The sequence below is a fragment of the Pristiophorus japonicus genome, chromosome 15, assembly GCF_044704955.1.
Source record: "Pristiophorus japonicus isolate sPriJap1 chromosome 15, sPriJap1.hap1, whole genome shotgun sequence".
Classification (NCBI taxonomy): Eukaryota; Metazoa; Chordata; class Chondrichthyes; family Pristiophoridae; genus Pristiophorus; species Pristiophorus japonicus.
In genome coordinates this window covers 163,494,905-163,508,235 of record NC_091991.1, presented here as the reverse complement: position 1 = coordinate 163,508,235, position 13,331 = coordinate 163,494,905, and the positions used below count along the sequence as shown (strand labels likewise).

Sequence of the window (13,331 nt, the reverse complement as noted above, 5' to 3'; positions counted from 1 at the left end):
AATAAGGGGAAAAATACTAATGCCTCAGCCCGCATACAAAGGTGGGTAATCGTGCTATCAGCATATAACTATACCATCCGCCACAGAGAACTGTGCGGATGCTCTCAGTCGGCTACCATTGCCCACCACGGGGGTAGAAATGGCGCAGCCTGCAAACTTGTTGATGCTGGCGCAGCCCACAGACTTGTTGATGGTCATGGAAGCGTTTGAAAATGATAAATAGAAACATAGAAAATAGGTGCAGGAGTAGGCCATTTGGGCGTTCGAGCCTGTACCGCCATTCAATAAGATCATGGCTGATCATCCCCTCAGTACCCCTTTCCTGCTTTCTCTCCATATCCCTTGATCCCTTAGCTATATGGGCCATATCTAACTCCCTCTTCAATATATCAAATGAACTGGCATCAACAACTCTCTGCGGCAGGGAATTCCACAGGTTAACAACTCTCTGAATGAAGAAGTTTCTCCTCATCTCAGTCCTAAATGGCCTACCCCTTATCCTAAGACCCCTGGTTCTGGACTTCCCCAACATCGGGAACATTCTTCCTGCATCTAACCTGTCCAGTCCCGTCAGGATCTTATACATTTCTATGAGATCCCCTCTCATCCTTCTAAACTCCAGTGAATAAAGGCCCAGTTGATCCAGTCTCTCCTCATATGACAGTCCAGCCATCCCTGGAATTAGTCTGGTGAACCTTCACTGCACTCCCTCAATAGCAACAACGTCCTACCTCAGATTAGGAGACCAAAACTGAACACAATATTCCAGGTGAGGCCTCAATAAGGCCCTGTACAACTGCAATAAGACCTCCCTGCTCCTATACTCAAATCTCCTAGTTATGAAGGCCAACATACCATTTGCCTTCTTCACCGCCTGTTGTACCTGCATGCTAACCTTCAATGATTGATGAACCATGACACCCAGGTCTCGTTGCACCTCCCCTTTTCCTAATCTGCCGTCATTCAGATAATATTCTGCCTTCATGTTTTTGCCCCCAAAGTGGATAACCTCACATTTATCCACATTATACTGCATCAGCCATGCATTTGCCCACTCACCTAACCTGTCCAAGTCACCCTGCAGCCGCTTAACGTCCCCCTCACAGCTCACACCACCAATCAGTTTAGTGTCATCTGCAATCTTGGAGATATTACACTCAATTCCTTCATCCAAATCGTTAATATATATTGTAAAGACCTGGGGTCCCAGCACTGAGCCCTGTGGCACTCCATTAGTCACTGCATGCTATTCTGAAAAGGACCCATTTATCCCGACTCTCTGCTTCCTGTCTGCCAATCAATTCTCTATCAACATCAGTACATTACTCCCAATACCATGCGCTTTGACTTTGCACATCAATCTCTTTTGCAGGACCTTGTCAAAAGCCTTTTGAAAGTCTAAATACACCACATCCACTGGTTCTCCCTTGTCCACTCTGCTAGTTACATCCTCAAAAAATTCCAGAAGATTCGTCAAGCATGATTTCCCTTTCATAAATCCATGCTGACTTGGACCGATCTTGTCACTGCTTTCCAAATGCACTGCTATTTCATCCTTAATGATTGATTCCAACATTTTCCCCACTACTGATGTCAGACCAGCAGGTCTATAATTACCTGTTTTCTCTCTCCCTCCTTTTTTAAAAAGTGATGTTACATTAGCTACCCTCCAGTCCATAGGAACTGATCCAGAGTCGATGGACTGTTGGAAAATGATCACCAATGCAACCACTATTTCTCGGGCCACTTTCTTAAGTACTCTGGGATGCAGACTATCAGGCCCCGGGGATTTATCAGCCTTCAATCCCACAATTTCCCTAACACAATTTCCCGCCTAATAAGGATATCCTTCAGTTCCTCCTTCTCACTAGACCCACTGTCCCCTAGTACATTCGCAAGGTTATTTGTGTCTTCCTTCATGAAGACAGAACCAAAGTATTTGTTCAATTGGTCTGCCATTTCTTTGTTCCCCATTATAAATTCACCTGAATCCGACTACAAGGGACCTACATTTGTCTCCACTAATCTTTTTCTCTTTACATATTTATAGAAGCTTTGGAAGTCAGTTTTTATGTTCACTGCAAGTTTCCTCTCGTACTCTATTTTCCCCCTCTTAATTAAACCCTTAGTCCTCCTCTGTTGAATTCTAAATGTCTCCCAGTCCTCAGGTTTGTTACTTTTTCTAGCCAATTTATATGCCTCTTCCTTGGTTTTAATTTCCCTTGTTAACCATGGTTGAGCCACCTTCCCCGTTTTATTTTTACTCCAGACAGGGATGTACGATTGCTGAAGTTCATCCACGTGATCTTTAAATGTTCGTCATTGCTTATCCACCGTCAACCCTTTAAGTATCCTTTGCCAGTCTATTCTAGCCAATTTCACGCCTCATACCATCGAAGTTACCTTTCCTTGAGTTCAGGACCCTCGTTTCCGAATTAACTGTGTCACTCTCCGTCTTAATAAAGAATTCTACCATATTGTGGTCACTCTTCCCCAAGTGGCCTCGCACAACAAGATTGCTAATTAGTCCCTTCTCATTTCACATCACCCAGTCTAGGTTGGCCAGTTCTCTAGTTGGTTCCTCGACATATTGGTCGAGGAAACCATCCCTAATACACTCCAGGAATTCCTCCTCCACCGCATTACTACCAGTTTGGTTAGTCCAATCTATATGTAGATTATGATAACTGCTGTATCTTTATTGCATACGTCCCTTATTTCTTGTTTGATGCTGTCCCCAACCTCACTACTACTGTTTGGTGGTCTGTACACAATTCCCACTAACGTTTTCTGCCCTTTGGTATTCCGCAGCTCCACCCATACTGATTCCACATCATCCAGGCTAATGTCCCTCCTTACTATTGCATTAATTTCCTCTTTAACCAGCAACGCCACCCGCCTCCTTTTCCTCTCTGCCTATCCTTCCTAAATGTTGAATACCCCTGGATGTTAAGTTCCCAGCCTTGGTCATCCTGGAGCCATGTCTCCTTGATGCCAATTATATCCTATCCGTTAACTGCTGTCTGTGCATTTAATTCGTCCACCTTATTCCGAATACTCCTTGCATTGAGGCACAGAGCCTTCAGGCTTGTCTTTTTAACACACTTTGCGCCTTTAGAATTTTGCTGTAATGTGGCCCTTTTTGTTTTTTGCCTTGGGTTTCTCTGCCCTCCACTTTTACGATTCTCCTTTCTATCTTTTGCTTCTGCCTCCATTTTATTGCCTTCTGTCTCCCTGCATAGGTTCCCATCGCCCTGCCATGTTAGTTTAACTCCTCCCCAACAGCACGAGCAAACACTCCCCCAAGACATTGGTTCCGGTCCTGCCCAGGTGCAGACCATCCGGTTTGTACTGGTCCCACCTCCCCCAGAACCGGTTCCAATGTCCCATGAATTTGAATCCCTCCCTTTTGTACCACTCCTCAAGCCACGTATTCATCTGATCTATCCTGCGATTCCTACTCTGACTACCACGTGGCACTCCTGAGATTACTACTTTTGTGGTCCTACTTTTTAATTTAGCTCCTAGCTCTCTAAATTCGTCTCGTAGGACCTCATCCCGTTTTTTTACCTATATCGTTGGTACCTATGTGTACCACAACAACTGGCTGTTCAGCCTCCCTTTTCAGAATGTCCTGCACCCGCTATGGGACATCTTTGACCCTTGCACCAGGGAGGCAACATACCATCCTGGAGTCTCGGTTGCGGCCGTCACGGCCTGCCAGATTAGGACTTGGACCAGCTAAGATCCTCTGCTGTCCCTAGTAAAAAATTGTGTACTGCATGGGAGCTGGGCCAGCATACCCGTTGAAATGCAAGAGCCAATCAAGTTGTTCCAGTGGCGAAAGGACGAGCTGTCCATTCAGGCAGACTGCCTGTTGTGGGGTAACTGCGTAGTGCTACCAAAAAAGGGCAGGGAGACGTTCATCTCGGATCTCCACAGCACACACCCGGGTACAGTAATGATGAAAGCGATAGCCAGATCCCACGTATGGTGGCCCGGTATCGACTCGACTTAAGAATCCTGTGTACGGCAATGCAGCGTATGTGCTCAGTTGAGCAACGCGCCCAGAGAAGCACCACTAAGTTTGTGGTCCTGGCCCTCCAGACCATGGTCGAGGATCCAAGTCGACTATGCGGGCCCGTTTCTCGGTAAAATGGTCCTGGTGATGGTTGATGCTTTTTCAAAATGGATTGTGATACGTCCTTACTATACAGTATAAATGCACACGGGGCCCATGCTTGAAAGGTCAGTCTGTGACCTGTCCTTTATTCCATAGCACTCAAGTGATGGAAGTGGGTGGAGCTTCCCCTTTTATCTCTGAAGGTCCAGGTTAGGAGTGTCTCCCACAAGTTCACCACCTAGTGGTCATTGTTCTCACAGTGTACAACTTAGGTCAGATTATACATGGGTTACAATGCTGGTTGAATACATGACAGATTGAATGTGAAATACTGTCAGGAAGCACCGCCACCGCCACCATTGAAAGCCTGAGGGCCATGTGTGCCACCCACGGCCTACCTGACATACTGATCAGTGACAACGGCCCATGTTTCACTAGTGCCGAATTTAAAGAATTCATGACCCGCAATGGTATCAAACATGTCACCTCGGCCCCGTTTAAACCAGCCTCCAATGGGCAGGCAGAGCGGGCAGTACAAACCTTCAAACAGAGCCTTAAACGAGTCACAAAAGGCTCACTCTAAACTCGCCTGTCCCGAGTACTACTCAGCTACCGCACGAGACCCCACTCGCTCACAGGGGTGCCCCCGGCTGAGCTACTCATGAAAAGGACACTTAAAACCAGACTCTCGCTGGTTCACCCCAATCTGCATGATCAGGTAGAGAGCAGGCGACAGCAACAAAATGTAAACGATGGTCGCGCCACTGTATCACAGGAAATTGATCTGAATGACCCTGTGTATGTGCTAAACTATGAACATGGTCCCAAGTGGATCGCGGGCACGGTGATATCTAAAGAAGGGAATAGGGTGTTTGTAGTCAAACTAGATAAGGAAAAAATTTGCAGAAAGCACCTGGACCAAATGAGGCTGCGGTTCACAGATGCCCTGAACAACCCACAGCAGAACCACCTTTTTCGAGCCCACAACACACACCCAAAGGATCAATGACACCAAGCCGGACCAGGAAATCGAACACATCACGCCCAACAGCCCAGCAAGGCCAGGCTCACCCAGCAGCCCTGCAGGGCCAACAACACGCCAGCCCAGCGAGGGCACAGCCAACACATCAGAACAGACATTTGTAGCGAGGCGGTCCACCAGGGAAAGAAAAGCTCCCGACCGCCTCACCTTGTAAATAGCTTTCACTTTGACTTTGCGGGGGGAGTGATGTTGTGTATCTGTAAAGCATGCACACCCATGTTCCGCCACCAGGAAGCTCATCCCCTGAAGTCTCAAGGGATCCCAGCATCCCTTGGGAGCAGTGTATATAAGCCGGCCCCTAAGGCCTGTTCCTCACTCTGGAGTGTCTTATTAAAGACTGAGGCCACTGTTACTTTAACCTCCCTGTGTGCAGCCTCATCCGTGTTAGGAACACAATATCTTTGAATCAGTTTTCCGCCTGAAAATTATGCGCAGCATGATCCAATTTCACCTCCATTGTGTCTGGCATGTGATGGAGCTGAAATAATATCAATAGATATCATTAACTCAGAATCTTTCTGTAATCTTCTCATTTAGCTGTGCATATTAATTTATGTCACATTCAGATTTATTAACACCTCTATCCCAATTCCCAGAGGATGTCATCAGCAATCACCAACTAAAATAAAAACCATCAAAAATACATAATAAAAAGAATGCTGAAAATAATCTTTTTTCAAATGACAATTATTAAAAGATTTAAAAAACTGATGTTAAGTACCTATTTAATAAAAATGTGCAAAAAAATTGTCAGTACCTAACATAAAGCATTAATTGGGGAATGTTTAGACACTTAAGGAGATATAAAAATAGAAGTAATTTTTCTTCTAACAAACTCATACAGAATTTGTGTTGGTGGATTTGCACTGCCCAATAGAAGAAAATATTCATTATATTTTTAGTTACGAAAAACCCACCGATCTGACTGATGCCAATATATTGATTATGTTTCCATTCAGGCTTTGGCCATTATGAACGATATCTCCAAGCGAATAAAAATCCTGAGGGTCCTTCACAGGCAAATGTGATAAGGAGAGAAGCCTGGTTTCAACATCCACATCATGGCACATTCTGACCGTTGAAAAGTTCTCACTGACCAAAAGTCTATAGTAACTAAATATGAAACAACAAACAATGTTAATGTCAAATTTTTCATCAGCAGGATGAATCAGAAAAAAAGCTCACGTAATTACAGGTACATGCATTATTCTCTAACTATGCTGTTAAAATATTTCAATTTGGAAAATAGATTCTATTTGATCTGAAAAATGTACGTTATCAGTCGTTTTAGATCGTTATACATCTTTTCAACCCCGTTGATGGTACATTGCTAAATTTACATTTGAACACACTTCATTTGAGCAGCTATTAAAATAATTTCACACCAATGTGCAATTCTGTAAATTCAAATGTATATAAAATAAATGCAAGTGAACAGCAGTATTTGAATTATGAAATTGAACAGTTTGATCTACAACATTGCTCATGGACAAAAATGAAACAAGTGTCTCTTATAACTCTCTGCTTATCACTTCTGTGTAACACTCACACTTTTATTTATCTGACTTGTTCTTTACTCCCTCTTTCTGTAAGTCTGTATGTGTTTCACACCCTATCTCTCTCTGTAAGCCTTGTGCATTCAATCTGTCACAGTAGACTTGGAATCTGTTCTCAGTTAATGAATTATTCTATAATTTGAGCTGCACTGGGGAGGACCAACCCAGATGCCATTTGTAGGTGAATCTCCGGGCCAATCAAATGAGTTTTCCCTTCCATAGAAGAAATATTGCTAGACCCAGCACTATTCTGTGGCACTTGGACCACTCACTTCCTGTGGAGAACAAAGTGGACAACTGCCTCCAAGAGAAATATTTTTCTTAACCAATCAAAAACACTGAGCTAATGAGAAAGTTCAGACATGAGGCCTATAGTGAACTAATGAGATAGCTGGAATAGCTCCGCAGACATTAAAGAAAAGTTTTATCTACACAGATTACCAAGTCTACAGTACCGCTGCTAATTATTTAACCATTTAAAAAAATTTGTTCACAGGATGTGGACAAGGCTGGTAAGCCCTCATTTACTGTCCATACCTTCTTGGTGTAGAGAACATGAGGCTGGAAGGTGCTGTTGAAATAAATTTTGTGAGTTCCTGCAATGCATCTGTTTATACTATACTGCAGCCACATTATGTCTGATCAAATGGGACTACTCTGCCTTGGAGCTTCTTCCGTGTTATTGTAGCTGTACCCATCCAGGTGAATGACTTGAGCCTTGTACATGGTGGAGGCTCTGAGGGGTTGAGGTGAGCTACACATCACAGAGTATGCAGCCTCTCTCCTGCTCTGCTATTGATATGACAGCTCCAGTTAAACTTGCAGTCAATAGTGACCATCAAAATGTTGATCATAGAATCTTGGAAATTTACAACACGGAAGATGGCCATTTCGTGCCGGCCGACAAAGAGCTATCCAGCCTAATCCCACTTTCCAACTCTTGGTCCGTAACCTTGTAGGTTACGGCACTTCAAGTGCATATCCAAGTACTTCTTAAAGTGGTAAGGGTTTCTGCCCCTACCACTCTTTCAGGCAGTGAGTTCCAGACCCCCAACCACCCCTGGTGAGAACAATTCCCCACAAATCTCCTCTAAACCTCCTACCAATTACTTAAAATCTATGCCCCCTGGTTGTTGATCCCTCTACTAAGGAAATAGGTCTTTTCTATCCACTCTATCTAGGCCCCTCATAATTTTAAACACCTCAATAAGGTCTCCCCTTAGCTTCTCTGTTCCAAAGAAAACAAACCCAGCCTATCCAATCATTCCTCATAGCTAGAAATCTCCAGTCCAGGCATCATACTCGTAAATCTCCTCTGTACCCTTTCTAATGCAATCACATCTTTCCTGTAAGGTGGTGACCAGAACTGCACGCAGTACTTTAGCTGTGGCCTAACTAGGTTTTATACAGTTCAAGCATAATCTCCCTGCTCTTGTATTCCATGCCTCAGCTAATAAAGGCAAGTATTCCGTATGCCTTCTTAACCACCTTATCTACCTGGCCTGCTACCTTCCGGGATCTGTGGACATGCACTCCAAGGTCCCTTTGTTATTCTACATTTGTCAGTGTCCTATTTAATGTGTATGCCCTTGCCTTGTTAGCCCTCCCCAAATACATTATCTCACACTTCTCTAGATTGAATTCCATTTGTCACTGCTCTGCCCATCTGACCAGTTCATTGATATCTTCCTGCAGTCTTTCTTCTTCATTATCAACCACTTAGTCAATGTTTGTATCATCTGCAAACTTCTTAATCATACCCCCTACATTCAAGTCTAAATCATTGATATATACCACAAAAAGCAAGCCCTGTGGAATCCCACTGGAAACAGCCCTCCAGTCACAAGAACACCCCTTTAACCATTACCTTTCGCTTCCTGCCTCTGAGCCAATTTTGGATCCAACTTGCCACTTTGCCTTGGATCTCATGGGCTTTTTCTTTCGTAACCTGTCTGCCATGTGGGACATTATCAAAAGCCTTGCTAAAATCCATATACACTACCCTAATCGACCCTCCTTGTTACCTCCCCAAAAAATGTAATCAAGTTAGTCAGACACGTCCTTCTCTTAACATCATAGGCAGTCCCTTGGAATCGAGGAAGACTTGCTTCCACTTTTAACATGAGTTCTTAGATGGCTGTACAGTCCAATACGAGAACCACAATCTCTGTCACAGGTGGGACATAGTCATTGAGAGAAGGGGTGGGTGGGACAGGTTTGCCGCATGCTCTTTCCGCAGCCTGCGCTTGATTTCTGCATGCTCTCGGTGACGAGACTCGAGAAGCTCAGCGCCCTCCCAGATGCACTTTCTCCACTTGGGGCGGTCTTTGGCCAGGGACTCCCAGGTGTCAGTGGGGATATTGCACTTTATCAGGGAGGCTTTGAGGGTGTCCTTGTAATGTTTCCGCTGCCCACGATTTATGCTGACTGTCCTTGATTAATCTGTGTCTTTCTAAATGAAGATTTATCCTGTACCTCAGAATTTTCTCCAATAATTTTCCCACCACCAAGGTTAGGTTGACTGGCCTATAATTACTTGGTCAATCCCTTTCTCCCATTTTAAACAAAGGTGCAATGTTAGCAGTCCTCCAGCGCCACACCTATAGCCAGAGAGGATTGGAAAATGATGGTCAGAGCGTCTGCTATTTCCTCATTTGCTTCTCTTAACAGTCTGGGATGCATTTCATCCGGGCATGGGGATTTATCCACTTTCAAAGCTGCTAAACCCCTTAATACTTCCTCTCTCACTATGGTGATGGTTTTGCTGAAGGTCAGAGGAAATAATTGGGCTTTTTCTTGTTGGTTTCCGCCTGGACTTTTTCTTGTTGGTCACTGCCTGGCATTTATGTGGCACAAATGTTACCTACCACTGATAGTCCAAGCCTGGGTCTTGTCCAAGTCTGGGTCTTGTCCAAGTCCTGCAGTATGCTGGCATGGGCTCCTTTATTTTGGAGTTTTAAATGGACACTGTGTATTGTCAGCAAACAACCCTACTCCCGACCTTATGATGGAAGGAAGGTCATTGATGAAACAGCTGTAGATGGATGGCTGAAGACATTGCCTTGAGGATCTACTGCAAAGTGATTTCTTAGGGTTGTGATGGTTGGCCTTGATAACTTTGACCATCTTCTTGTTTGTTAAATATGATTCCAGCCATTGGAAGGTTGTCCCCTTGACCTCGGTTTTGTTATATCCAGTCGAGGGCAGTTATTACTGCCTGTCTTCTGTCATTTACCATTTGTCTATGTCTGGATCAAGATTGTGATGAGATTGGTAGTTGAGTGGTTCTGGCAGAACGTGAATTGATCATCAGTGAGCAGGTTATTGATGAGTGACTGCTATTTGATAGCTTTTGATAACTCTTCCATCACTTTTGATAACTCTTCCATCACTTTGTTGATACTTGGGAAGAGTTTAATAATAGAGGCAACTGGCCAGGTCAGACTTGTGAATAGCTGGGTAATTTTCCACATTGTCAAGCTGGATGCTACTGCACTGCACTGGATTAGCCTGGCTAAGGGGACAGCTAGTTCTGATGTATAAATCTTTAGCACCATTGCTGGGATATTATCAGGATGCATAGCCTTCAATGTGCCCAGTGCACTCAACAACTTCTTAAGGTCATGCAGCGTGAACCTAATTTGTTGATCAGTGGCATCTATAATAATGGGGACCTTGGGAAGAGTCAAAGTTGACTGTCCATTCAGCATTTTTAGCTTGGTGAGACCACATAGCTCCGTCTATAGCATGCTGCTTTTGATGATTAGCATGCAGCTAGCTCTGTATTATAGTTTCACTAGATTGGTGCTTAATTCTAAGGTGTGCCTGGTTTGGCCTCTGGCATGCTCTTTTGCATTCCTCAGTGAACCAAAATTGGACTTACAGCTTGACAGCGATAGAGGAGTGAGGAACGTGCAGTATCATGAAATTACAGATTGTGGTGGTATACAATTCTGATGATGATGGTCCATAGCACCTTACAGATTTCCAATTCTGGACTGGTAGATTTATCCTTAGTCTATCCCACTAAGCATAGTGGTAATACATCACTACACAGTGAAGGGTATCCTCACTGTGAAGACAAGACTTTGACCAATGCCAATATGGATAGACGTGCCTGCAACAAGTAGGTCAGTTAGGATGAACACAGAGATTACTCCGTCATTATGGTTCCCTCACCAAATGATGCAGGCCCACTCTGGCAGCTATGTCCTTCGGGACTCGGCCAGCTTGAGTCAGTAGTGGTAATACCGAACCACTCTTGGTAGGGGATATTTTAAATCCCATCCAGAGTACATTCTGTGGCCTTGCTTCTTTCAGTGTTTCTCCAAGTGGTGTTCAACATGGAGATGCACCAGTTCACCAGGAGAGTGGTCAGTGGTGATCAGCAGATTTGACCTGCACTTCTCAGTGGTCTCTAATTAATTATAAAAGTTTCACTCTTCGAATTATGATAATTTACAAGGCTCTGCCATGGAGACATACTGCAGATGTGACCTACTGTATGTGGAATTAGCATTTCAGGCAGCACTGTGGAGTTGATATGCAAGAGTAACATCAAGAAAGGGCATCTCAGTGTGGGATCAAAACTATGCTCTTATTATAGTTTTGTGGGTTTATTCCACCAACCCCGCCCCCCCACCCCCCAAGTCTATGCTGAACACAAAGTAACACAAGTATTTCAGCTATATTTAGCCAGAAATTTTGGGCCTGAATTTGGTGGCCATATCGCCCACTGTCACTGGCTGCCAGCAAGTTTTTTGGGCAGTCTCCCCTCGGTGCCATTGTCCACTAGACCTCCCACCAGCGGGAGAGGAAGACCGCTGGGAACCACCCACTGATGGCCACTGGCACACAAGGCGCGTAAGGTGTCCTCCCGCCCACTGAGCTGCCAGTTTGGTGCGGGCGGAAGTCGGCGGTAGCAGGAGGAAGGACTGCTACGTGAATGCAGATCTAACCCCAGCGGTAAGTAAGAAGACCTGCTAAAAAAGGTTAGTGAACTTCTTTTATTTATTTTTTTCAGCGATTTAGGTGGATGGGGTCCCCTGAAGGTATTCCAGTGGATTTCCTTTTTTGTGTAAATTTTTACTTTTAAGTCCCCTCCCTGGCCCGACTCAATCTTCGGCGGCACTTTGGCATGGATCGCATTTGCCGCCAAGGTTGGAAGCTCCCACTTGCTGCCGCCCAGATTCATGGCATAAGTCGTTTTTTTTCCACCAGGCGGTCATTCAAGGACTTTTTTTATGAAACTCCCGCCCAAAGTACCATCAGGTATCTCGGCGGTCCTTTGGGCGGCGTTTGGGTGGAACTTAGCTTCCACCAAGTTCAGGCCCTATATCTATTAAGTCAGTAACAATTTAGCAATTTTAATTATACCAGATGGCTTCAAGCATAAATATTTATTATAATTGTGTAGTAAAGATTTAATTTTTAATATACCTTGAAGTAGATGGGCTGAATCTTTCTTCCTTTTCTGTATCTTTGGCCTGAACTAGTGGATTTTCAATTACAACTAAAAAAAAAGATTTTTAAAATTATTTTATCGGTAAACACATATTTGCAAAATCTTTGAGAATTTGTATTACTATAATGAGACTGCATGTAGTTAAAATGAGGAGGTCCCAAAGGAATGAGGCGAAAATAATTTTGGAGCATGTCAACAGGATACTATCCTTTCTATTCTGAAGATAGATTTAAAAAAATATATCAAACAGAAACATAACAGGGGAGAAAATCAGTATCGCCCCATTTGGGGCACTAACTTTTGAAAGCTGGGAAACTTAGCGCTAATGAATCCGAGTTTTTTCTAAATTCAGTGTTTGCGCTCCAGGAAGGAAGTGGAGCACTAAATCAAGGACACAAGCGGGGCAGTAGTGGTCCAATGCCGCGCATTGACCCGTGCAGCGCCTCCGCGATCCGAGGCTACTTCTCTTCCTTAAAGGGAAGGGCCGTCGTTACAGGTTACACACTGGGTCCAGTTAGCTGGCCTCCGCCAGCAGCCACGATCTGGCACGATTTCTGGCTGATCAACCCCATGCACTCCAGCAGAGTGCCGAGCTGATCGATCGTGGCCAAAGAGGAAGCGAAAAAATGGACAATAATCATTTCAACAATTCTTGCACTTACCTCAGCCACCTCCCCTTTAACTTCTGCCCCCGAAGCTCCCAGCCTCCCGAACAACGCCTCCTGCATCTGTCGGTATTGTTGCCCGGCGATGCTGCAGGAGGCGGAACCAAAGTTTGGGTCCGGGGCGATGCGCACAGCACTGACATCGCGATCTATGGGCACAGGAGGTCATGGCGCAAAGCGTTACTGCCGCTGCAAACCTTTCGCCCAAGCTAGCTGGCGTCGTTCATCCCGCCACGCCTGGTCAGTAAGTCGTTAGCGCCCTGTTATCGCCCCCTGGAGGCGCTAAAGAGATCAATTTCTAGGCCAAAACATTTAATTTCATGTCTCAGCCCACTTAACGAACCAGTTAACGAACTAGCCTGATAAGGAAAACATTAGGAAATACTCAGATAACAATCGCTTAATATGGTGTCTGGAACATTAATTTTCTTCACTTAAGCTTAGCAAAAAAAAACTTATTATTTAAAAAGAAAATAGAAGG

The 13,331-nt window shown here is 44.5% G+C and overlaps 1 protein-coding gene across 10 annotated transcripts in view; it reads right to left on the bottom strand.

Annotated features, from left to right (window-relative positions):
* hagh (hydroxyacylglutathione hydrolase) overlaps window positions 1-13,331 on the bottom strand; it is a 287,679-nt gene that overhangs the window by 115,057 nt on the left and 159,291 nt on the right. For all 10 annotated transcript variants that reach the window (XR_011596840.1, XM_070901239.1, XM_070901238.1 and 7 more), the window contains 2 exons: window positions 12,161-12,233; window positions 6,083-6,278 (listed from right to left, as the gene is read on the bottom strand). Coding sequence is in view for 9 of the 10 variants with exons in the window: in XM_070901239.1 (XP_070757340.1) it covers window positions 6,083-6,278; window positions 12,161-12,233 (269 nt within the window). In the remaining variant the exon portion in view is untranslated. The remainder of the gene's footprint in view (window positions 1-6,082; window positions 6,279-12,160; window positions 12,234-13,331) is intronic.